At 40.7% G+C, this 27,699-nt stretch overlaps 1 protein-coding gene across 2 annotated transcripts in view; it reads left to right on the top strand.

The window, feature by feature from the left end:
- The window catches only part of slc15a4 (solute carrier family 15 member 4), a 70,456-nt gene that overhangs the window by 22,192 nt on the left and 20,565 nt on the right, over positions 1–27,699 (top strand). For both annotated transcript variants that reach the window (XM_069933211.1, XM_069933212.1), the window contains exons 5-6: positions 11,418–11,586; positions 18,667–18,822. In XM_069933211.1, the coding sequence (XP_069789312.1) occupies positions 11,418–11,586; positions 18,667–18,822 (325 nt within the window). The remainder of the gene's footprint in view (positions 1–11,417; positions 11,587–18,666; positions 18,823–27,699) is intronic.

The raw sequence follows: 27,699 nt of genomic DNA, 5'->3' as shown, positions 1-27,699 counted from the left end.
AGACTGCCATCCGTGTGGTACCCAATGTAAACAGCGTCTTCATTGTTGAGGTCTTTCATGGCTTGTTTCAGCATCATGCTGAAGAAGATTGAAAAGAGGGTTGGTGCGAGAACACAGCCTTGCTTCACTCCATTGTTAATGGAGAAGGGTTCAGAGAGCTCATTGCTGTATCTGACCCGACCTTGTTGGTTTTCGTGCAGTTGGATAATCATGTTGAGGAACTTTGGGGGACATCCGATGCGCTCTAGTTTTTGCCAAAGCCCTTTCCTGCTCACGGTGTCGAAGGCTTTGGTGAGGTCAACAAAGGTGATGTAGAGTCCTTTATTTTGTTCTCTGCACTTTTCTTGGAGCTGTCTGAGGCAAAGACCATGTCAGTAGTTCCTCTGTTTGCGCGAAAGCCGCACTGTGATTCTGGGAGAATATTCTCGGCGACACTAGGTATTATTCTATTTAGTAGAATCCTAGCGAAGATTTTGCCTGCAATGGAGAGCAACGTGATTCCCCTGTAGTTTGAGCAGTCTGATTTCTCGCCTTTGTTTTTGTACAGGGTGATGATGGTGGCATCACGAAGATCCTGAGGTAGTTTTCCTTGGTCCCAACAAAGCTTGAAAAACTCATGCAGTTTGGCATGCAGAGTTTTGCCGCCAGCCTTCCAGACCTCTGGGGGGATTCCATCCATACCTGCTGCTTTGCCACTTTTCAGTTGTTCGATTGCCTTATATGTCTCATCCAGGGTGAGGACCTGTATAACCCAATGAAACAGCATTCTACTGTCCTCTGCAGACATACAACTAGACAATACACACATACAGACAAACAACACATATGCAAGACAAGTATTTATACTTACAAATAAGTAAATAAATATTGTTTCATGAATAGGAGAGTGTTGGATGGTTAGTGTGAGCAGTTCCTTTGGTCGTTCAGCATTCTCACTGCCTGTGGGAAGAAGCTGTTCTTCAGTCTGGTGATGCTGGCTCTGATCCTCTTGTTTCCCTTCCTTGATGGGAGCTGATAGATGCAGTGTTCAAGGTGGAAGGCTGATTGAGAATGGCTACTCTAGATTATATTTACTTCACTATTTACTGCCATTCTCCTTAACTATAATACAAGACAGCTTAATGTAATTTCACTTCCTCTACAGGGTGATTTTTGAGTGCCCTCTTTAGACAAATAGATCACGTTGATGGCTGGGGAAATAGACTCCAGTGATCTTCTCTGCCACTCTTATGGTCCTGTGGATTGTCCTCCAAAGCATTCTCTGCAGCAACCATACCACAAGTATGATGCAGCTGGCTAGCATGCTCTTGATAGAGCTCCAATAGAAGGTTGACTTAATAGTGGCCAGTGTCCTGCCTGCTTCTGTCTTCTCAGGAAGTGCAGTTGCTGCTGCGCCTTCCTGACAAGTGAGGAGTTTTTGAGTGTCCACGATAGGTCACTAGCAAAGTAAACTCCAAAGAACTTGGTGCTCTTCACTCTCCACTATAGAGCTGTTGATGTGTAGCTGAGGGCAGTCTTTCCTGGTCCTCTTGAAGTCCATGATCATCTCTTTAATTTTGTTCATGTTGAGACTCTGGTTGTTATTCTCGTACCATATCACAAGATTTTCCACCTCTTCTCTGTAATGCAACTTATTATTGTGATGGGAGCAGCTGAAAGATGCAGTGTGCAGGGTGGAAGGCATCCTCAATGATTTTGACTACTGTTGTCATCTGCAAACTTGATGACATTGTTGGAGCTGGATCTGGTGATGTAGTCGTGGGTCAGTAACGAGAACAGGAATGAGTTGAGCACACACCCCTGAGGTGTGCCAGTGCTGAGCGTGAAGGTGCTCGACGATCTGCTACCTACCCAGGCAGACTGTGGTCTTTCTGTTAAGAAGTACAGAATCCAGTTATAGAGAGAGGTGTTGAGTTCCTGCGAGGACAGCTTCTCCACCAGCCCCTGAGGAATGATCGTATTAAATGCTGAGCTGAAATCAATGGAGAGCAGCCTGACGTAAGAGGCTTCATTTTCCAAGTGGGTCAGGATGGAGTGAAGGGCCAAGGCAAAAGCATCATCTGTGCAAAATTTTCTTCTATAGGTGAATTGAAATGGGTTCAGTGTCTCTGAGAAGTTTGCTTTGACACATTTCATCACGAAACACTCAAAGCATTTCATAATGGTGGTCACTGCCACAGGGCGGTAGTAATTGAGGCCTCTTGGGTATGAGATGATGGTGGCCATCTTGATCCCAGTGGGAATGATGGGCTGCTACAGAGAGGTGTTGAAGGTGTTCATGAAAATCTCTGTTAATTGGTCTGCGCAGTCCTTCAGTACCTGAACAGGTATGTTATCTGATCCTGTCGCTTTATGTGGGTTCCCCTTGGATTGGATTCTCCTCACCTTGGATACGTCTGTGCAGGGGGACAGCGAGCTTTTTTCAGTGTCATTCGGTTCTTCTCGCATCAAACCATGTGTAGAAGATGTTCAGTTTGTGTGGAAGGGAGGCATCATTATCCTTGACTTGCAAGGTTGTCATGACCTATTATAGTTTTGATCCTTTTGCCACACGAGCCTTGAGTTGCTTGTGTCACACAGCTCTCTGTGAATCTTTTGTGCGTACTCATAGTTTGCCTTCCAGATTAAATAGGAGAGTTCAGTCCTGGCTGATCTTAATGCCATTGTATCCCCTGTCCTGAAGGCAACATCACGAGTTCTGAGAAGGGCCTGGATCTCTGCATCCAACCATCGTTTCTGGTGAGCTCTGGTTGTGAAGCATTTGATCTTGGTAACATTCTCAGTGTTCTTGCTCACGAAGCCAGTCACTGAGCTCATGTACTCCTCTATGTTTACATGACTGTTGTAGGTGGCTACCTTCATGAAACATCTCTGGTCAGTAGTCTCAAAGCAGTGTTGTAGTGCTCCACCACCCTCTCAGTCATGTCCTGATCTCCCTGAGAACTGATCTACATTGCTTTGCCAGTGGCCTATGTACTGGGCTTAGCAGGATGGATATGTGATCCAAGTAACCATCATGGGGGTGAGGTGCAGCCTTGTACACCCTTTCAGATGACAAAGTTAACTTGCTGTTGAAGCCTTGGTGAGACAGTTTTCAGGTTGGCATGATAGAAGTTGCCAGCAACAATCATGGCACCATCAAACTGGGACGTCTGGGCTTCGCAGCTGGCACTGTGAAGCTCCTTCATGATTTCACTCGTTTGCTGAAGGCAAATCAGTGTGGATGAGAGTTACATGGGCAGGTAGAAGTGTCTGCATTTCACTAGCAGAGATTCTGAGCAGAAGGACTTCACAACAGTTATATTTTTGCACCAGTTCTCATTAATGTAAATGCACAGTCCCCCTCTTTGAGTCTTGCTGGTAGCAGCAGAATCTCTGGTCTGCCCTGAAGGAGATGAGGCCATCCAGCTAGATCACTGAGTATGGAATGGTGTCGAGAAAATGCTAAACTCTTTGAGAGAGAAAAGACACAGACGTTTACCAAAACTGGATTCCACATTGCAAGTACCTGTATCAACATTATCCCTTTCTTTTTTTTAAACTTTATTCAGTATTTTTTTCAATAAGAATAAACAGACTTTTACAGAATAAGTAGTCTAATAATAAAACAGTAAAACAAACCCACCCCCTCCCACAACAGATCCCTAAAGGGAAGCATTAAAAAAAACAAAAACATTCAGTAATTTACAATATTACTAAATTCATATTCTACATATACGGTGTCCACATCTTAACAAAAAAAAATCATAATTATTATGTAAATTATGTTTTCTCCATTTAAATACACGACTTCAACTCATTATGCCATCGAATTACATTTAACTCCGCTTCATCTTTCCAGGACATACCAATACATTTACGGACCAATAAACGCGGTCTGAAACTTATCCAACCCCAAGTCCACTAACGGAGTAAAATAACCGAACAAAAAAATGCTTGGATCTAAAGGAAATTGAATTTTAAACAAATTTTGAAGAAAAATCCTAATTTTAAACCAGAAAAGGATTAACTTTATCACAAAAACAAACAGAAAGTAGAAATGTTCCAACACATAATCCACACCTCAAAGACAGATCTGAATTACTAAATCCATAGTTTTTCAGTTTTTCAGGGGTTAAATATAACTGATGCAAAAAATTATAATTAACCATATACTATAATCTTACATTAATTAATTTAGTCAACCCATCATAACACATATTTTCCCAAACCACCTGACTAACCTCACAACTTAAATCATGCTCCCATTTAATCCTAGATGTATCTAAATTTTTTTTTATCCATTGTATCTTGTAATAATTGCTACAAGATCAAACCAGTAACCACAAAGAGGTAAAGATGAACAATTACTTTATTAACAAAAATTCACCTTCAAACTTCAAATCAAAATCCCCCCTTTTATAACAATGCCCACTGGTTACTATGAAAATTTCTATAACAGTGTAAAACTAATAAATTCCCCAGCCTAAATATAACACATGTAATTAAAGTCTAAATTATATTTCCAACCAGCCCACAGAAAAATTTAGACATAAAACACACAAGACTCACAAAGCTTCAATCTCAACCGAAGCAAAGATCATAAACAAAATTCAGTTTGTTTTGTAAACTGAAGCTAAAAGATCTTTATGTGAGAGAGAGAGAGTGTGTGCACAAAATTTGAAGTTGTCTTGTGTTGCTTGCAGAGAAGAAAGGAACAACTGGCTTGGTCTGGATCCTTCTGGCTGCCTTTGGAATGTTCATCCTTTTTGAAATCCCAACATTCTAAACTGTCCTCCAGACCATGACTCATGCTCTGGGCCTTCTTCCACTCCACAGCACCACCCAGTGGTTGTTTATCATCCAAGACCAGAAATTTTTAGATCATTTTCTGAACATGCTCAGTCTGTCTCCCACTCTCGGAGCAGTCCACCTTCACCTTGGCTCTTAAAGGCAAACTGTCACTTTTTAAACATAAAACCACACAACACATAGGCCAATGCATAACACATAACTCTGTAACACCTCCCCTGCTAAAAATAATTAGTCTACAAGTAAATTTTTTTTAACAAATAATGGTAGTATTACATAAATAAAATAAAAAATCCATTTTTTTTACAATAAATATGTGATTAGATTAATATATACCCAGATTAACATCTTGACAAACAATCTGCTATTACATTATCCATCCCCCTTATGTGTGTAATAATTAAATCATACTCTTGTAATAGTAAGCTCCAATTCAATAACTGTCTTCTTATTTTTCATTTTAGACAGAAAAACTAATGGATTATCATCAGTATATTAATGGTTTTTAAGCAGTACAAATATACACATCAAAATGTGGCAATGCCAAAACAAGCGCTAATAACTCCTTCTCAATGGTCGAGTAATTTCGTTAATGGTCGTTAAACTTTTTTGAGAAGTACGAAATAGGATGTTCTACTCCATCACCATCCTTCTTCTGTAACAGTACAGCACCAACCGCTTCGTCACTGGCGTCCACGGCTAAAAAGAATGGCTTTTCAAAGTTAGGGGACAAAAGTACAAGCTGATAGCATAAAATGGCCTTTAACTTCAGAAACGCTTCCTGGCATGCATATGACTAGATACATTTTTCATTCTTTTCAAGTAGTTTTGTTAATGGGAGTGCAATTTCTGCAAAGTTTTTACAAAATCTACGATAGTAGCCAATCATACCTAGAAATCTCCGAAGAGGGAACGCAGTGATAGCCAATACTTTTGATCCAACCGGTGCCACCTGTCCTTGTCCTACCACATAACCCAGATAAATTACAGTGGCATGTCCAAACTCACTCTTGTGCAAATTCACCGTGAGGTGTGCTTCCACTATTTGTGAAATAACTGCTCTAATTCAAGCATGTGTTCTTCCCATGTATCCGTACTAATCACTAAATCATCGACATAGGCTCCTGTGTGCTCTAAACCCTGAATTACTGCATTAATTATTCTCTGAAATGCGCCAGGTGCATTTTTCATCCCGAAAGGCATAACATTATACTCATACAATCCCGAAGGTGTAACAAATGCAGAAATCTCCCTGCCTTTCTCTGTCAAAGGAACACACCAGTATCCTTTTAAGAGATCAATCTTTGTAAGGAACTTAGCCTTCCCCACCTTATCTATACAATCTTCTATTGTGGGAATAGGGAACGCATCAGTCTTTGTCACCATACTTACCTTTCGATAATCTGTACAAAACTTAATTGAGCCATCTGGCTTAGGCACCAGGACACAGGCTGAACTCCAATTTGAACTTGATTTTCGGGTGATGTCAGTTTTGAGCATATAATCTACCTCTTGATACAACAATCTGCTCTTTTCCTGATTAACTTGATAAGGATGCTGCTTAATAGGCTTATACATCACTCTTTCCCGTTCGACTTTCCTTTCTGCCTCTCTTTTTTCCTCTAACTTTTAGTTTTTTCAAAGCCAACTTTACTTCTCTGAAGTTTTCTTTTTTGGAAACTGTTCTAATGCAGCTTCTTCAAATGCCTCCTTTCCTACATAGTGCTTAACAATCTTTCGGGCAATTTCCTTTTTTTTTTACCCCAGTTCTTACTGTAAGAAGTTTTAATTTGCCAACTAAAACCATCAGTTCTGACTTTTTAGCCATTTTTATATTAACCACTGAAGGGTTCACTATGAACTGGTCAATATTCATAGTTGCTGGTGATTTATACACTCACCGTTTATTTTTAATTTCAAGCTGGAGGTTGAGTCAAACTCAGATGATTAATAACTAAGCTCAAGTCAATCGCCCCTAAAGCTTCCAAATTGGTTTGATCCTGGACGATGCCCCGAATTTATGTTACAAGATCAAACCAGCAACCACAAAGAAGGCATATCACACAGGGGTAAAGATGAACAATTACTTTATTAACAAAAATTCACCTTCAAACTTTAATTCAAAGTCCACCCCTTTTATAACAATGCCCACTGGTTACTATGCAAATTTCTATAACAGTGTAAAACTAATAAATTCCCCAGCCTAAATATAACATATGTAATTAAAGTCAAAATTATATTTCCAACCAGCCCACAGAAAAACTTAGACACAAGACTCACAAAACTTCGATCTCAACTGAAGCAAAGATCATAAACAAAATTCAGTTTGTTTTGTAAACTGAAGCCAAGAGAGAGAGAGAGAGAGAGAGAGAGAGAGAGAGAGAGAGCACAAAATTCGAAGTTGTCTTGTGTTGCTTGCAGAGAGAGGAACAACTGGCTTGGTCTGGATCCTTCTGATTTTTGAATCCTTTTTGAAATCCCAACATTCTAAACTGTCTTCCAGACCATGACTCATGCTCTGAGCCTTCTTCCATTCCACAGTACTACCCAGTGGTGGTTTATCGTCCAAATCCAGAAATTTTTAGAACATTTTCTGAACATGCTCAGTCTGTCTCCCACTCTCTCAGCAGTCCATCTTCACCTTGACTCTTAAAGGCAAACTCGCTTGTTAACGTAAAACCACACAACAGAACTCTGTAACATAATGCATACACTTCTGATATAAAACCTTTATCTGAAAAATATGAAACCATAGATTCAAATTTAGTTAAATTAAAAATTTTCATTTCTCTTCTAAAATTATCTTTCACTAATGTCCTAATTTGATAATAAGCAAGCAGAGAATTCTCTAAAATCCTAAATTTCTCTTTAAGCAGATTAAATGATAAAAAATTACCTTCAAAATAATCCTGCAATCTTTTTATTCATTTAATCCACCAATCTTCTAAAACTATTATTAACTGAAAAAGGAATCAATTTATTTTGATATATCGGGGTTTGAGCTGATAAACTACCTTTTGATCCTATTAACAAATTCCTTTGGATCAAATTTCTAATAAATGTTTCAAAATTGGTACTCTCTACTTTCGGAGTCCTCGGGTCGATACTCATAAAGTCAGGTATTCAACGCCTGGCATACCCAATCTTCATCCGAACCGTAATTTGGCCAAAATACTGAAGACCCCTTAATTGGATTATTAGGCCATTCATGGCAACAATATTGAATCATTTTCTTTTTTTTGTCTTACCCGTGGGTTTTCCCCGCATCCCAATTCATCAATTGCCTTCCCAATGGGCTTCCCGGTGGAATTCGGTCCTATTCCCGGACCTTTCAGTCCTATTCCCGGACCTTTCAGTCCTATTCCTGGACCTTTCGGTCCTATTCCCGGACCTTTATTCCTACTTCTTCCCCCACCCATGGAAAAAATAAAGCCTTACCCGGCTGGCCAGCCTTCCCAGCACGTCACTTGTACGGCTGTCCCGTGGTTTGTTCTCAACGTCTCTTCTCGGATATCACTCGCTACATCCACTGGCTGGACACTCGATGACCAGGAGTCCGGCTAAATCAGCTGGGGTGCACCAACCCCTCTTCAAACAAGCACTAGTCAGTGGAGGGAGTGTGATCCTGGACGAGCCCCCAAGTTGTGAGAAGTTTCTTCACGTTCACAAAATATGCTCGAGACAAAAGTTGAGAATAAAGAACATTTATTTACATTTACAACATTGCAAGGTTGGGTACTCTCCCCCTACCTCGGGAAAGTACACCGAGGGCGGGAAGCTTCTTTGTTTTTATACATTTTTCAATGAACCTCCCCTTATATTTTTCTTACATTTATCCTTCTTGGATTGGTTTGGCACTTTTCCCTATTCGCCTGACTCTTGACTGACTCCGACTTTCTCCTATCCCGTACTCACACCTCCTTTCCCCACCCCCTATTAAACAAACCCTTTGTGTGTACGTGCATATTTCTATATCTCCTTAAATTCCTCTGTTATCTTGTCTACTTTTTCATGCGCCATTTTACACAAAGAACATTTTAGCTATTTCCTTGCTTTTTCTACCTTCTATAACTGTTTCTAAACTCCTACAATAATCAAAAAGTAACTGTTTCTAAACTCCTACAGTACAGTATATGGTTAGGGGTTACTGGAAAACTAATAAAGGGAACGGTAATTAAATATTGCAAATGATACATTCCACAGTGCAGAAGTTTCTTGTTTGGAATTTTCCCAATAAAATTTATTGTAATATGTTTGACATTGAAGGGGGCATGTGCTTGTAATGTATTTTAACATTTGCTGCAAGTGGTTTGAGATTTGCGTTGGAATACTCAAAGCATTCATGTGCAGGAATACAGCAGCAAATTGTAACAGGAGATAGGTGAATGAGGAGCAAAGAAAACACAGGGATTAGGGTGACTTGAAATTGAAGAATTCAGTATTCATGTCAGTGGGTTGGATACTACAGAGGCAGAATACGAAATAGTGTTCTTCAGATTTGTGTTTAAACCTCCCCACCCAACTGACAATTGCCAGTGGAGGAAACTGAGGCAAGACGGGTTGGTATGACAATAGGGAGGAGTTTTAAAATGGCTAACAACAAGGACCTCCAGCTGGCATATGAAGGTAGTTGGCAAAGCAGTCATCTGGTCTCTGCTTGGCCTCACTGACTTAGAGGTAAATGGAAAATGTGTAAGACATCTAGTAACTTTGAATTTAAAATTAATGCACTTTGTTATTTTTCCTTGTATACATATATGGCTACTAGCTGAAAGGATGCACAGCTTATTTCAGATATCAAAAACATAAAATCCTGGCAATAGCAGGTCAGTCCATCTCTTTGGAGAGATAAACTACTTAATGTTTGGTTAATTAATTGGTAGGTTAATTGGGTAGCACAAACTTGTGGGCCAAAATGGCCTGTTACTATGCTGGATGTCTAAATTAAAAATGTTTTTTTTTAAATTAAAAATATTTTTAAAAAATAAATTTACATAAAAATTAAATTGGTTATAAAATTAAAATTGAAAATTAAATTATTGATGACTTTATTGTTGTGCATTTGTGGTATTTTGAACTTGTTTCGGAATTGTGATGGGGTTTCATTTACTGTCTATCATGAATTGTCTATGAAATTGGTGAGGATCTATCACATTAAATTGTAGCAGTGTGTGTTTAAGATATTTCTACAATCCTGCTAGACAGGAACTTGGAAAGTTTTGAGTATCTGCATACAGGTTACTTTACATAACTGGAAATCCTGCCCTTTAATGGCTCATGCAGCTACAATTGTTTTGGAATTCAATTTGCATAAAATGTTATACAGCCTGAAGCAAATGGTGCAAGATGATCAATAAGCCACAGTGGCTTGGTCTTGACAGTCTGCAGATGTTAACGACCTAGCTAATTCTCATTTATCACTGTTAAACCAGGGTTCTCATTGGATCCACCTCAAAGCCCTCTTACTGAATTTGCTTTGTGCTGTCTGCCTCCATAATTGTTATTTTTTAAGGGCAACAAATCAATTGTTGACTTGTATATGCTCTTCAATGTATCCATCCAATTGTAGGAGAATGGTAGCAAAGTGGACTTCTCTTCCTACAGAACCTTGTCCCGTTTACCTTTCATCTTGCTCATTTGATCTGTTAAAAGGGTGTTAGGGCATTCTCCCCATTCTGTTTTCAGTGCTCATCTTTCTGTGGGTGTCTTTCTACCACTTTTATAGTTGGCCAATTTCCCCGCCACAATGATAAATTCTGCAAAATAATGTTCAAGCTGTACTTTCCAGGTCCACGATGACAGTTTTAAAAACATGGTCAGCATATGTTGTAATACAGTGTTTGTGGAAGTGTTCAAAAGGGAGCTGGCCTCTTCCAACAGTGAGCTCGTTTGTATCTTTTCAAACATCATTAATTACAAACCAATTAATTCTTATTTGCCCTATTATTCTTTTACTGTTCCAGATTTTAATTCAGCAATGAAGAAGTAATGGCAATGTATTTCTAATTCAGGTTGATTTGCCCTATGTCTGATGCTTCTGTTCTTCTAGATAGTATAAATAGAGATCGTATGAAGTGGCAATGTTTCTTCAGTATACTGCAGTGACCATTGTTCACTGATCAGGGAGGAAGTGAATCTAGGTACTACGTAGTGTTCCAGTCAAGAAAAAATCTTTATTTGGGATGAGGTGGATCTTCTTGAATGTTACTGGATTTGTACTCTTCTGGGTAAATGAAAAATAATCACTTGTACATCTGACATGCATCTGTCAGTTTGGGAGTCTGATGGATGAGGCGTTCATTGCAGGATACCTGGTCTCTGAGCTGCTCATGTGGTCACAGGGTTGGGGTCTGGGAAATCAGGGTTTGGCATATGGGTCAATTTGCAGCCAGAGCAGAGCTCAAATTCATTGGGTTCACTGAAAAACATCATGAACAACACTCTTTATTTTATGTTGTATCTTAATAGTCATGATATTCAGTAATTTGGAAAATCTGCACTGCCAAACTCATGAGGTCAGCTGATGGTCAGAGTTTTAATATAAACTGTTTATTGAAGCTGTTGCAGTTGAACTTGGTGATTTGTCACTTTTTTTACAATTCTATTCCAACGATACTTTTCAACAGCTTCCAGCTGCCTGGTTCACCATGTTTGATGCTGTACTTATTCTGGTTCTGATCCCGGTCAAAGACAAAGTGGTTGATCCCATGTTAAAGAGGAAAGGCTTGCTACCTACATCCCTGATGAGAATTGCTGTTGGCATGTTTTTTGTTATGTGCTCTGCAGTGGCTGCTGGTAAGTATAGTGTGTAGAAAAATTTTCTTCATATTTCACCTTGATGCTTTGAAATAAAGATCTGTCTCAGAGAATAAAGTAGAGTTCTTGTAAATTGGAGGAAATCCCATCAAGACCTGATATTGTTGGAGATGTTAATAAACAGCCTTTAGGGGAATAACACTGTGGTACTCCTTGCATATAACAAAGTTCTCAGCATTATCAGATTTAAATAGTTATTCCCTAACATCACTATCTCTTTTCATCTTGGTCCCCCAACAGACAGCTGAAAGGTATAAATTCAGAAAACAAATGTTTGGCCTGTTTTGCAGTTACTGTTGTTTTGCAAGTGAATTTTAAAACTCAACATTGGAACACAAAGGGAAAACCTAGTGCATACATGTGAAGTTAGGATCTTGATTTTTAAGTATTGCTCTAAATTCATGTTGATGATTTGGCAAATATTCAGTGAATCTAACTTATACCTATGATGTCCCCCTGACTACTAGAGTAACTAATTTGAAGGCTTTGTGATATGATTTGTATTGATGGATCAGATTTGTTGCAATAAAACATTGGCATTTAAAGTATTTGTAAATTTTGTTGTTCTAAGAGCATTAGGGTTGAATAATGCTTTGGCAATAATACTGGTAATTTCAGTGTTCTGAAGAATATTCTTCATTGACCTGTATTAGGATTTCTATTTGAAATGATGTTTTACTGTAAACTACTCTGGCAGAAGGTTGTACAGGTACACAATCCTTTATCCAGAACACTTGGGGACAGTGTGTTCTGGATTTCGGAAAGCCAGATTTAAGCCCGCCCGACTCGCGCTGCCGGTCTCTCCCCCTCGCCCGCCCGACTCGCGCTGCCGGTCTCTCCCCCTCGCCCGCCCGACTCGCGCTGCCGGTCTCTCCCCCTCGCCCGCCCGACTCGCGCTGCCGGTCTCTCCCCCTCGCCCGCCCGACTCGCGCTGCCGGTCTCTCCCCCTCGCCCGCCCGACTCGCGCTGCCGGTCTCTCCCCCTCGCCCGCCCGACTCGCGCTGCCGGTCTCTCCCCCTCGCCCGCCCGACTCGCGCTGCCGGTCTCTCCCCCTCGCCCGCCCGACTCGCGCTGCCGGTCTCTCCCCCTCGCCCGCCCGACTCGCGCTGCCGGTCTCTCCCCCTCGCCCGCCCGACTCGCGCTGCCGGTCTCTCCCCCTCGCCCGCCCGACTCGCGCTGCCGGTCTCTCCCCCTCGCCCGCCCGACTCGCGCTGCCGGTCTCTCCCCCTCGCCCGCCCGACTCGCGCTGCCGGTCTCTCCCCCTCGCCCGCCCGACTCGCGCTGCCGGTCTCTCCCCCTCGCCCGCCCGACTCGCGCTGCCGGTCTCTCCCCCTCGCCCGCCCGACTCGCGCTGCCGGTCTCTCCCCCTCGCCCGCCCGACTCGCGCTGCCGGTCTCTCCCCCTCGCCCGCCCGACTCGCGCTGCCGGTCTCTCCCCCTCGCCCGCCCGACTCGCGCTGCCGGTCTCTCCCCCTCGCCCGCCCGACTCGCGCTGCCGGTCTCTCCCCCTCGCCCGCCCGACTCGCGCTGCCGGTCTCTCCCCCTCGCCCGCCCGACTCGCGCTGCCGGTCTCTCCCCCTCGCCCGCCCGACTCGCGCTGCCGGTCTCTCCCCCTCGCCCGCCCGACTCGCGCTGCCGGTCTCTCCCCCTCGCCCGCCCGACTCGCGCTGCCGGTCTCTCCCCCTCGCCCGCCCGACTCGCGCTGCCGGTCTCTCCCCCTCGCCCGCCCGACTCGCGCTGCCGGTCTCTCCCCCTCGCCCGCCCGACTCGCGCTGCCGGTCTCTCCCCCTCGCCCGCCCGACTCGCGCTGCCGGTCTCTCCCCCTCGCCCGCCCGACTCGCGCTGCCGGTCTCTCCCCCTCGCCCGCCCGACTCGCGCTGCCGGTCTCTCTCCCCACTTGCCAGATTTTGGATGTCTGGATAAAGGATTGTGTACCTGTAATGGATAAACCAAGATTATTATGATGGGCTTGATATGGTTGACAGATCCTATGAAAAAATTTGTGGGAGGACTTTAAACCTTTTTTTCTAAATGATTGACTTTAAACCATCTTGAAAGTAGATTGTGAAATGAATCTGAAAATTGTGAAGTGTTATGTCCAAAACATGTCCATTCTTTTGTGAGATGTTTACATTTGTGCATTTAAAGAGCTTGTTTATCTGATTTTCTTATAATTTTAGATTTTTTAAAATTTGGAAAGTACTTATTACAAACAGTTTCAATTTTTTATCGTTGGTGAAATCTGGAAAGTGACTAATTATTTTGCTGGGAATTGGTGGATTTTGTTTTGTCAGCTTATTTTGTGTACAGAACTAAATGTAACAGTATTAGAAAAGCAGATGCTGGAAGTCTGAAAAGAGAGAAAAATAACCATTCATCAGAACTGAAAAATCATCCATCTGAGCCATTAACTCCATTTCTCTTTGCTGGTACTGCCTGATCTGCTAAGTATCTCCAATTTTTTTTAAGCATAAGGTGGTTGTGAATTATTTTTAAAATGGGATCGGTGAATAAAGCACTCATTTGATACTGCAGTAGTATCCAATGCACATGTCATTTCTGTGTATTTATTGGAGATATTTATTTCTTTAATGAGAGGCTAAATTTTTGCTTTTCCTTCAAAATCTTTGCGATGAATTGGCCTTTTTCTCCCCCTTCTGTAGAGATTATTTTAATATATTGTCCTTTAATCTATGTATTAAAAATAAAAATATTGGGGGGAAAAGTTATCGAAGTGGCAGTGGACATTTTTAGATAAAATTGTTCATTTAACTTAGCATGTCAGATGTTACAGAATATAGAAACGCATGAAGGCAGCCAAAGATGTCAGCCGAGATGACTCCCTGTATGAGTGGTTCATTCAAGCGCGCTCAGAAGCCCTTCCAATTTCCGGCCTTTTCTCAAAGCTCAAACCGAGAAGTTTGACCAGCTGATCAATACTTGAGAAATCCTGCTGTCACGGAATTTCTCAGGAGAAATTTACTCAACTGACAGAGCCGCCACCAGCGAACATCCAACAGAACTAAAAACTCTCTTAGAAGAAGGTGGCTACATCGAAGAACAAGCGTACAACTTGTGAAGAAACAGGCCTCTGCTACCAGATGACCCCAGACCACTTGCTGTCTGCCAAAGATGACACCCATCGACGTGAGGGGTTCAAAAATGCAAAGATTAGGTGACATTGTTGCCTTGTGCCAACAAGATTGACCACACGCAAGTTAAAACTGCTTTATGATGGGCAAATTTCCATCACCCTGCTGTCTCCACCACGTCAACATGAAATCATTACCGTTCGAGTACACGCGTAGGTAGCAGCAATGCTTGCATGACCAGTGCCATCTTCAAGGATTGGTTTTCCATAACTTTTCTCCCTGCTGTCTAGCAAAACCCAAAGCTCTTTTGCTTGACAACTATCCTGCCCACCCACCAGCTGTCAACCTATTAAGCCACAACAGAAAGATCCCAAAGGACTCTACATCTAAGATCAAGGGATCATCTCCATATTCAAGCAGAGTTGCAGAATTACAGGCATGAATTAATTTGTAGAACTGTAGATGAATCAACATCGCCGGAAGACTATCTAAAAGACATGAACATTGAAGAAGTTTGCCAGTTAGGTGGGAATGGCTGGGCGTGTGTGGGGAAAAATGCTGGGAGAAGAGTCTGAGTCCATCTTTTTCATCACGAAAATCCACCAAGGAAGATGATGAGCAACAATTCTACGGCTTCACAGATGAAGAGGTGGGTGAGGCACAGAGGCTATTTGAAAAGAGCAGAGGATTACTCTGCCATTGATGAATGCTCGTCTTATAAGCATCTGACAGACTCTTAGATTGTCCATAAAGTTACTATAGCACTGATTCCTGAACCACAGGAGGACAACAATCAGGATCCCCCACCCCCCCAAAAGTATCTGAAGCCATTGAGTACCTGGAGGCTAGCCTATGTTGGCTGGCAACCCAAGATGTGGACCACATAAAAGTCCTCCGGACAAGAAACATTTTGGATTTTGCTCGATGCCAGCGACATGCTGCGTTCAGGCTTTTTAAAGAAATAAAATGATGATTGTAAGAAATAAAAAAAGATGATTACAAATACAGGTATGGTACACGTGTTCTTTAATTTTTTTGAAAGCTGTTTTTGGTGACCCCGATTTAGCCCAACCCTGCATTTTTCACAATTCGTTTTTTTAAACCTGAACCTTCATGTAATAGTGGGGTTCCACTGAAGTCTCTTTTAAAAATTCCTATTGTACTTGCCTCCATCACCATTGCTGGCAACACATTCTATGCATCACCACTGTGTGTTGGAAATTTTTGCCTCTTAAATTTCCCTTGCACTTCCAAGAACCTTGTTACTATTACCCCTTGTGTTAGCCCTGGGAAGAAGCCTCTGGCCATCTACACGATTAATGCCTCGAATCATCTTGCACACAACCATCAGGTTACCCTTCATTCTCTTGTCATTTCAAGGAGAAAAGACCAAGTTTACTCAACCTATTCTCCTAAGGCATGCTGTCTTATTGAATCTCTCTTCCCAATTATAGCGGGAAGTTGTCTGACAGTGTCCAGCAACCTTTACATCTGTCAGAGACCTTTTATTTTACAGGCTGAATATTGTCCATTTATTGAAATGGCTATATCAGCTGAAAATCCATAGGTCACAGCTGTTAACATTACTCTTTGATTGTCTTTCTAAGCAGTGATGTAACTAAAGTGTAAAACCTCTTGATAGTCTAGCTTGTTCTCGTAGACAATTATGCAATTTACATGAGATCTTTTGAAACAAATCAGATGCAACAAAGTATAGAGGTAATTCTTAAATGTCTTTTAATGTACTACATAACTCTGGCTAAGTTTTAAAAAGCATATTTATTATTGGGACTATTTTGATATTTTTAAACCAATGGCTCGATTAATATCAATGAACAATTTCAGAGAAGTTTAAAATGAAAGTTTGAGATTCCACCAATTTTTAGAGGCCTTTCACAATTTTACAAATGTGGGACTTCAGTTTTGCTGAGTTCCTTAACTCAAACAAATAACATTCTCACTGGAGTTGCAATCTCATTTAGACCACAATTCCCAGAATGCAGGTTTTTTTCTTCTTGAGCCTAATTTAGTACTAAAGAATGGTTCTTAAAATAGAAATTTTGGCTTTTCTCTAAAAATGGCCAGTCTTAATTTCAAATAAAACATCTCCAAAACAGCTTTCCAACTTTTTGATTAATATTTATTGTCTAATCTGTAAGATTCCAGAAATGAAATTTAGAAAATGGACACTTGTGTTTGTTCAAAAGAAAAATATTGTGGAGCACATTGGTTACATTAAAATACCTTATTTCTATGTGACTTTTATGAATGACTGTTCTATCCAGAGAATGCCATGGGAGAAGTACACTGTACATTTAGGCTGGGATTTTATAATTGTGGGTTACATAGACACTGGCAGAGTGGCTCCAGTTGTGTGGAGGATTATGGATAATGAAGACAGTCATTGCTCCCACATTGAGCTGTCACTGTGATCCAGTGTGGTGCTCTAAATTTCAGGCTTGGCAGCACTACACCCCTGCAGAGTTAGATGGGGTGGGGGAGGGGTGGCGACAGGTGGCGCTGTGCTTCCAGGGTGTGCCTAACGGCTGGCCCAACAAGCTGGTAAAGCACCTGAAAGCTGCCGGTGCTTGGCTCCACTGCCTCGAGACCCTGCTCCTCCTGCAGCTCTGCACCTTGTGTCCAGTCTTCTTCCCTGCTTGGCCACCAGCTCCAAGCAAACGTCACTGGCCGCCTTTTTGGCTGAGCTCAGAGCTACCGTGTCTCCTCTGACTGGCGTGCTGGTCTGTACGGTGCTCAGCCCGGCCTAGGGCACAAAATAGTCTGGCACCAGCCCAGGGTGTGTGGTGACGGACTGCCGGGGGTGGGGGCTAGGAGCGAAGAATTGGATTAAAAGGACTCAAATCAAAATGATTCAAAAATCTAGAAGATTCCAAACAACAGCAGGTGTCTGGTCCCAGTGATCCCAGATAAAAGGTTAGGCACCTGTATAATGTTCCAACTGTGCTCCATTTTTTTCCATATTAAAAAAATCCTGTTCAGTGTCCATTGAAAGAGAAATGGATAATAGAATTTAAACCTATTTTTTCCCCAGAGTAATTTCATTATTAAAATTTCAACTCTTATTGTAGAGCATTTGTCATTTTAAAGAATAGGTAAAGCACAAGATGACCATTAATTGGCTTCTGTCCTTCCATGACTATGTCACTTAATCCTTCCATGTCTTATCAGTCTCTTCTGGAGATGGATATCTTTATCTATTGCAGGTGAATTAGTACTCTAGGAATGCTGAAATTAGTTAATTTAATGGAGGAATGTTGATGGATCAGTCCAATCACTCATGATAGATCTTATTCTCCTGTTGAGATCGTAAACATACGGTCACTCTCTTCCAGCAAAAGTGTCAGTATTCCAAATTCAGTTTCTAAAAATGTTTTTGCATTATGATCTTGAAATTGGTTTGATTTTTCAGTTTAAATGGCCAATTTTTATTTGGTGCTCTCTGAAAGTGTAAATTCTTCATTGCTTGGTTATTTCAGTTTCAACTTTTGAATATTTAATGGTTTAATTAATATTGATATAGAAGCATACATTGAATCTCTCTTTCCATTAATACATTTCCTCTTTTGATATCCTTTATTTTGTCAAATAGTAAAATGCCCTAATTATATCTAGACTAGACGTGAAGAATGTTTTATTGATAATTGCTGGTAATAATGGGTGATTCAGACCTTTTACTTGGCATTCTATCTGTTAAGAAAAGATGAACTGGGAAATTTGATTGAGTTTTGAATTGTAATTGCATTTCCTATTAAATCTTATGGACTATTTTTTTTTGGTTCTAATATGAATGTTTACACTCTGATGCTGCCTCACCTCACTGAATTTCATGACTTGTTCATGACAATAAATTCTGATTCTGAAGAAAAATAATTATGAGTATTAATTAGTTGCATATTTGTTATTGAATAATTTATTTCAATTTACCTTTTTGTGTTTCTCTTTATTAGGAATTCTGGAAGATCAGCGTCTGAATAGCTTACAAAATGGTACAATTGAACAACAAATTGGGGATGTTTGGTATAATGCTGCACCATTATCAATATGGTGGCAAATTCCACAGTATGTGATGATTGGAATTAGTGAAATATTTGCAAGTATAGCAGGTATGTGTGGAAAAGCATGATTATTAGTTTGCTTAAATAATTGGTATATTGTACATTCTGGTATTTTTATGTACTGAAGTTGCTGTTGAATATATTATGATCGAAGTCTCTAAATCAGCCAAGGAAACATGATAACTTATCCAGGATATTTTGTGAAATAAGCTTGAATGCTAAATGTAGAATTCATTTCTAAGTGCTTACAAACAGGTTAAACATTTGTGTAAAGCTGAGGTTTGAACTGAAGTACGACTGACAAATATTGAACGGTTTACTGTTTTTTTTTTGGGAGACGCTGATAAATTATGTCCTGGCAGAGCAGAGTCTGTGTGTCTACAGTAAATCAATCTGTATTAATGTTGCTTTATTACAGAAAAATAATTAACATGAGAGGTTAGGCTTATCAGGCATTTGATAGGAAAGTCCTGGTCAGAGTATAATATCAGTCTTTGTGAAGGAAGAAGGCCCAACTGGAGTCTCAGCAAAAAAGAGATGCAAATGAGATTCTGCATCTGCTCGAGGGAATACCAGAAAGGCTAAGTGCATAAAATGATGGGACACCTTATAGAATGCAGAGAAAATGGCAGAAAAACCATGGCCATAATGTAGATTTGCAGGTGGTGCCCAGGGACTGATGCCAAGGGCTTGAAAAATTCCAATTGTTTCAATCTTCAAAAAGTGGTGTGGGAAAACCCAAGAAAAGTACAGACTGATAATCTTAACCTCTTGATGAGAAAAGTTTAAAAAGATATATAATCTGGGGCAGAATTGGCTCTCTTGCTTTCTCTTTTATTAGAGTAGCCAGCATGGATTTAAAGGAAAACTGTCTAATTTGACAGTGATTTGATTAAAGTTGAGGAAAGGGTCAAAGCATTTGGCAAGGTACTACCTTGTAGGCTTGTCATCAAGACTGCAGTCAGTGAAGTAAAAGAGCCAAATCAACAAGAACAAACAAGCTTGGAGTGAAAAATTGTTTTGAGGACTAGAGAATGATCTCTAAGAAGACCACCATTTTTCAACAATATATTGTTGGATGGGTCACGTCTCCAGAATGGAGGACCATCGCCTTCCCAAGATCGTGTTATATGGCGAGCTCTCCACTGGCCACCGTGACAGAGGTGCACCAAAGAAAAGGTACAAGGACTGCCTAAAGAAATCTCTTGGTGCCTGCCACATTGACCACCGCCAGTGGGCTGATCTCGCCTCAAACCGTGCATCTTGGCGCCTCACAGTTCGGCGGGCAGCAGCCTCCTTTGAAGAAGACCGCAGAGCCCACCTCACTGACAAAAGGCAAAGGAGGAAAAACCCAACGCCCAACCCCAACCCACCAATTTTCCCCTGCAACCGCTGCAATCGTGTCTGCCTGTCCCGCATCGGACTGGTCAGCCACAAACGAGCCTGCAGCTGACGTGGACTGCCAAAAGCCAAAGAAGAAAGAAGAAAAGATTGGTTGTACATTGTACAGTTTGCAAATTTGCAGGTGACAGTGAAACTGAGGTTTAGTGATCTATGATGAAGAAAGAAGTGGGCTTCGTGGAGAAAACTCATTGAATCATGGCTAGGTGGCAGTTGAAATTGAATGCAAAAATTGAAGTACAACATTTTTGAAAGAATATGAAAAAGTGTTAAATGTTTGAAGTTAGTCTGCAGAACGGAGTAGGTGATTTGCTGAAAGTGACACGTTGAAAAGGTGGTTATAAAGCATGTGGAATCTTGTGCTTTATCACAAGAGCAAGGAAGTAATAATGAACTTTTATGATCCACTGATTCAGCTACAAATGCAGAATTGCATCCACTTTTGGGCCCTGCACTTTAGGAAAGATGTAAACACTTCAGAAAGTGCAGAAATACTAAAAGATTTGCGCCTGCCTGCTTTTCGTTCATATCTTGACTTGGGGCTCGGACTGAAACATTAGCCCTTTTTGAACTGCGGTACCTGGGTAGCCCTCCTGGGACCCAGGTGTGATTACTGGGGAAAAGGTGCTGGGAGCACCTTTTAAATTGTAGGGGATGATCGACCTATTAAATCGCCAAACCGGCAAGTTGAGGAGGAATCCTGCCCCCTCAACGATACATCACGTATTCACCGGAAGTACCGCCGGATGTTCGGATGCTGGCTGCCCGGTGACGCATGCATGCAAGCACCGACATCGCAGGAATAAGCGGGTCAGCCATTTTCATTTTCAAATCGCCTGTGGATGTGACCTAGCCATAAGTATATACAAGATTCCTCTTGATTCAGTACTATTATCACTGTGAAATTTGAATCCTTAATGATTTCAATGTCATATGAATGTCTTCTCAAGGTCACCTTTTAGTTTGCCTACTAATTTCATTGCATCTTTAAACAGACTGGGTAACGATTGCATGTTGGTATCAATCTGATGAAATTGATTTATAAGTCAGGATTGAAATCAGTTCCGATGATGGGGATGTAGAGTGCAAATACATGTATCCCAACAATTCCTTTATTCCATCATCTATGCAGCATCTCATTGGCTACCTGTCAAGATCCCCTCTGTCAAAATGAGATCTGTAATTTTTAATTAAACTTACTTTAAAAATTCAATCTTGGAGAAAATAAGATTGATTTTTGTACTGTTAACTTCTAGCGTTGCATGTTACAAAATGAAACTGCAGTAAATATCAGATAAAATATACAAGACATTTCTTGTTTTCAAGAGGAAGTTTTCACAATGCACATCTCATCTAAATAACATACAGTGCTATTTTCCAGAATGAGGATGTTGCAGTAAGCAGTTCCTCAATTCTTCCACATTATATAGTCATGATCCAATTTAAATAAAATTTAATGCAACTAAAGGGATTTCACCTTGCAAAGTTGCTCACAATTGACCCCAGTAAAAAGCTCTGATATGGTCTTTTAGGCTGAATTTGGAGCAGTTTCACAGACTTGAAACTACCCCAAATTTACATCAAGAAAAAAAAACCATCCAGAATATACTGAAAATATAGAAGTCTGCCTCTGATGAGGAGTCTTACATTTCTAATTTGTATTACTACAATATTTCTGCCCTCAATTCATTTTTATTCCATCCATTTTTCCATACTAACTGGATTTTCTCTATTTTAGATGCATTGTCTTTAGCTCTGGTGTTCAGTTGTGGACCTGCTAGGAAGAGATACATCAGTGAAATTTATCTTATTGAAATCTACAACACAAAAGCTGGCATCAATTATCAATCTTCACTGAACTCCTATACCAGCACTTGGTCTGCAAGCTTCAGCATTTCAAGTGCTTATCCAAGTATTTAAATATTGTGAGGATACTTGCCTCCACCATGCACTTAGACAATGCCTTCCAGATCCCAACCACCCTCTGGCTGAAAGTACTTTGCCTGTGACTACCTCTGAATCATTTCATGCTTATCCTGCATCCAGGTCCTCTAGTTTTAACATTCCTGTAATGTGGAAAAGTTTCCTATTTATCCTGTCTATGCTTCTCCTAATTTTGTAATCTTTACTTTAAGGGAAACAAACCGAGGCTATCCAGTCTGTCCTTGTGAATCAAATGCTCCATCCCCTGGCAACGTCCTGGTGAATCTGCTCTGCACCTCTTCCAGTGCATTCATTTTGATCCTATGCTTTGACCTATCCAATATTTTATAAAGCTTCTCCATAATTTATCTGTTTAATCTTTTGTGTCCTGGTGAATGAAGGCTGTTATTCTGTACACTTCCTTTTACCTCATTTACATGTGCTGCCACCTTCAGAGATATTTGAATTTGAGCACCAGGTTCTCATTCTTCCTCAATATACTTTAGGGCCCTACCATTCATTGTCCTACCCTTACTAATTCTCCAAATGTGCCTCATCTTGCACTTTCTAGGTTTAAATGCAAACTGTCATTTTACCAATTTATCAATATTTTCCTGTAATCCAAGAATATTGTCTATCAATAACATCACTTCATCTCATCTGCAAACTTACTAATTGCACCTCCATCATTTGTATCCAAATTATTAACGTATATGACAAAGGATAACAGTTCTAGCACTGATTCCTGTCATACATTACTGTTTAATGAATTCCATTCACACAAAAATTTTTCCACCACCATTGTATGTTTCCTATTACCAGTTTTTGATCCAATTTGCCTGGAATTAACATTACCTTTTGGACAAGTCTCTCATGTGGGACCTTGTCAAAAATCTTAGTGAAGTTCATGAATACTACATTAACTATACTCCCTCATCCATATATTTAATTTGAAGTGGAAAAATTCAATTAAATTCGTTAGACAGGATCTTCTCTCTAATAAACTGTGCCAGCTCTCTTTAATCCCTGCCTTTCCAAGTGCAGATTAATCTTGTACCTCAGGATTTTTTTCTGAATAATTTGTGTATTACTGATATTAGGTTGAAATACCAGCCATATCTCTGCTGCTCTTTACCATTTGTTAATGTATCTTTTCCACCATCTCATGCTGACTGTTAAGAGACCTACAGTATTCCACTAGCAAAGTGGTTGCTCTCTTTTTGTTCTTCAATTCCATTCATTTGGTCTCCCTAATCAATAGTGCTATGTCATGTCTCCACACCACTGCAGAGGTTTCTATATCCTGGAATGTAGAAATCAGTCCTATTCCTTCATCCATCCCTCTGAGGGTTTTCACAGATATCAGTGATATTTAAAGAAACACCATGCATATTTCCCTATGTTAGCTATCTGCAGGCATCAGAGCTGCCTTGTCTTTGCCACTGGAAATCATGGGAATGTATTCTCAAGCTTGTATTCTTTTATGCCAGCCAGAACAATAGAAGATCCACAGGAGGAGGCAGATGTACACTGCACTGATTTGCTGTATGCTTTCCCTGCAATCTTGCCCATGCATCAATTCCAATGTGCTAAATGACCCCAAGACATTGAGTAGTTTTCATAAATCAGAGATCAGAGCCTTGATCAGTTTTGTGAAAAGATGCTGCAGGCAATAGCACTCACAGAACTGATCTAACCAAATGGTCCTTTGGTTAGATAGAAAAAAAATACGGACGGCCTTATAAGGCGCAATGTGGGTTTTTCAAAATTAAACCGCTGGAAATGCAAGCAACTCACTATGTAGTCTTTTTATTTCACTTCCCTCAGTAGCTACCGCTACAAGGCCACTTTATTTCTGTGGTGGTTGTAATTTAGTGTAGTATTTTCTTGTTTTACTGGGAGTGAAAATTAGACCCTGGTTGCACATTTTTTTTGCACCCAATTCAATTACGACTGGAAGATGAGTGTTGTGCACACCAAAGACTGTATTTCATGCCCAAATAAATGGAAATATCACCCGTGCCAGAGTGAAAGACTGAAATCTTGATGGGTAAGGCTTTATTCAGAAATATGCTCAGTTGTATTAATGCATATGCAAAATGTTTTGTATAGATTGGGTGCATAAAAAAAACCATTGGTCCATATTCCAGTCATTTATCTTGAATCCTGAAGATGAAGCATATTTTGCAGTAAGATGGTGACTTGAATGTGAAAAGTATTTTTTTCAGTATTAAACACTCCTAATTAACTGTTACTTTCTGTATCCATATGTTTTCAATTTAATTTATCCAACATATTTTTGGGAAAAAAACATTCAATTTACTGGCTTTGTGGTATCTTTCAAAAACACCAGGAAACAAGGAGATGGCTGAGGAATTTAACAAATACTTTGCAGCTGTCTTCACCAAGGAGGATATAGGTTATGTCAGTTAGGGGGTAGTGGTCATGCGGTATCAAGAGACTTGGGGAACTTTCCTGGGGAAGTAGGGGATCTAATGGATATCCGGATCCAGAAACAGGAGGTTGTGAGTAAATTGTTGGGACTGAGGGCTGATAAATCCCCAGGGCCTGATGGGCTGCATCCCAGGGTGCTTAAAGAAGTTGCTATGGAAATTGTGGAAGCACTGGTCAACATTTTCCAAAGTTCCATAGATTCGGGGGAGGTCCCTGAGGATTGGAGAGTGGCTGATGTGGTGCCAATTTTTAAGAAGAGAGGGAGGGAGAAAACGGGAAATTATAGACCGGTCAGCCTGACGTCGGTGGTGGGGAAGATATTGGAGTCTATCATAAAAGGAGTAATAGCAGAACACTTAGGCAGAAATAATAGTATAAGGGCTAGTCAGCATGGATTCCTTAAGGGTAAGTCATGCTTGACTAACCTTCTGGAATTTTTCGAGGATGTGACAAAGAGGGTGGACTTGGGAGAGCCAGTGGATGTGGTGTATTTGGACTTCCAGAAGGCCTTTGATAAGGTACCGCACGGGAGACTAGTGGGCAAGATCAGGGAGCATGGTATTGGAGGTAAGGTGCTGACATGGATAGGAAATTGGTTAAGAAATAGGAAACAAAGGGTTGGGTTAAGCGGGTCTTTTTCAGGATGGCAGGATGTGACGAGTGGAGTGCCGCAGGGATCGGTATTGGGTCCTCAGTTGTTTGTAATTTATGTAAATGATTTGGATGAGGGGATTATTAATAACTTGAGCAAATTTTCAGATGACACGAAACTGGGTGGCGGTGTGGGGTGTGAGGAGGATGTCAGGAAAATGCAGAGGGACTTGGACAGGTTGGGGGAGTGGGCTGCTGAATGGAAGATGATGTTCAATGTAAGCAAATGTGAGGTTATCCATTTTGGGGGCAATAATAGAAAAGCTGAGTATTATTTAAATGGAGACAAGCTAGGGAGTGGGGAGGAGCAAATGGATCTGGGAGTACTTGTTCACCGGTCACTGAAGACTGGCATGCAGGTTCAGAAAGCTGTGAGGAAGGCAAATAGCATGTTGGCTTTCATAAAGAGGGGATTGGAGTATAGGAACAGAGACGCCCTTCTGCAGGGCCCTGGTGAGACCCCACATGGAGTATTGTGTCCAGTTCTGGTCTCCAATTTTGAGGAAGGACATACTAGCTATAGAGGGTGTGCAGCACAGATTTGCAAGGTTAGTTCCAGGGTTGACATATGCTGAAAGGCTAGAAAAACTGGACTTGTATCCGATGGAGTTTAGAAGGATGAGGGGGGACGTGATTGAGGTATACAAAATTATCAGGGGGATAGACAGGGTGAAGTCGGATTACTTGTTCCCAATGATGGGGGAGACGAGGACTAGAGGGCATAGTTTAAGAATACAGGATAGGCCCTTTAGGACGGAGATGAGAAAACATTGTTTTACCCAGAGAAGTGTGAATCTGTGGAATGCTCTGCCACAGAGGGTGGTAGAGGCAGATTCGCTGATTATGTTCAAAAGAGAGTTAGATAAGACTCTAGTGGGCAAAGGAGTTAAGGGTTATGGGGATAAGGCTGGAAAGGGGTACTGATGATAGTGATCAGCCATGATCTGTAAAATGGCGTGCTGGCTCGACGGGCCGAAGGGCCTACTCCAGCTCCTATTGTCTATTGTTACAAAATTAGTTGATATTATCTTGGCCTCTGATATTTTTCTTTCAATCGCACCATTGCTTTTGCCGTGTCAAACTTGGGAAGGGCGATTATCTGAAAGAATTGAGCTGAACTTTCCTGCTCTTAAAACACTTGGGTGTCCTCCACGATTGTTATTCTTGTGATGACTGGAGCACTTTCTTAAAATCATTCTGTGGTCGATACCTTAATTTTCGACAGTCCTACAATCTCTGGAAGGCTGTTCTCTGCCAGTTCTGACTTCTTCACTTGTAATCACTCCTTGATAACTGGTTTCCTCTGCTAACGTTCTAACCTCTGCAATTCCTTCCCCAATTCTCATTGCTTTTCCCCCCTATTTTTATACCTATCTTTATATTTTAAAACTTTTCTGATATCCCTCTGGCATGCTGCCAAATTTTATTTAGCTAATATTACCTGCAGGATGTCTAAGAATGTTTTGGCTCATTAAAGGTGATACATGAGATACATTGCTGGCTGTGGCATCTCATGGATTCGACCACCAGTGGCCACCACTTGCAAAATATCATGGCTTGAAAATTGTTTCAGGCTATTCAGTTGATGGAGTTGTGCAATTTTAAATAAATAGTTCTCCATCAGATTTATAATTGGGGTAGTCCCTGAAGGATACTTTTACATTTGATCAATAAGGGAAGCTTTATATTACCCTTTTCCTGTCTCCTAGCCCAGGGAATGCAAATGTCGTTAAAAACCTCCATTATTCCAGTTTAGGAGAATGTGAAGGGATGTCACCAGGTTGAATGTTTTCTACTTGGTGAATCTGGAATTAGGGCACATTGTCTCAGGAGAAAGAGATGACCATTTAAGGCTGAAAAGAGAGATTTTTATGAATTCTCTCCCTGTGGATGCATATTATTGAGCAAATTCAAGGCTAAAAATTATGGGTTATGATACATCAGTGAATTGGAGGGGATAGGGCTTTGGTAGCCAAGTGGATATGAAGCACAGGATCAGTGTCTATCCAATTAAATGGCAGAGCCACGCTTGAGGAGCTGTAATTCTATTTTTATATAACTTGATAAAGTAATTTGATCACCAAGATACAGCTTGGAAAGTAAACTGCTGGGCAGCTAAAAAAAAATGACTTGACCATTTTTAAAGTACTTGTGTTCTGGCCTGTTTCTGTTATACGTAATTCAATATCTCAAAATTAGACTTTTTGACAGTGTTAACAGTGATTTGAATGTATATGATATCATAACTATGTAACAATTATAATAACAAATGATATGGTCATTTTTATGCTAGGTTTTGCTATCTTGTATATTATTGCATGTGACCCTTAAACCAAAGACACTTTCCTGTATCTTCCTCTGATGTAAGAATTTTTACATTTTATTTATAGTTTTTTAATATTGACAATTTAAATTTTAATTTTCTAATTTCTTTTTTAAATTTAGTCATACAGTATGGTAACAGGCCATTTCAGCCCATGAGTACTGCCCAATTAA

Source organism: Narcine bancroftii, chromosome 4 (assembly GCF_036971445.1).
Source record: "Narcine bancroftii isolate sNarBan1 chromosome 4, sNarBan1.hap1, whole genome shotgun sequence".
Lineage (NCBI taxonomy): Eukaryota > Metazoa > Chordata > Chondrichthyes > Torpediniformes > Narcinidae > Narcine > Narcine bancroftii.
Note: the sequence above shows the minus strand (reverse complement) of the source record. Positions and strands in the feature narration are given on the sequence as shown.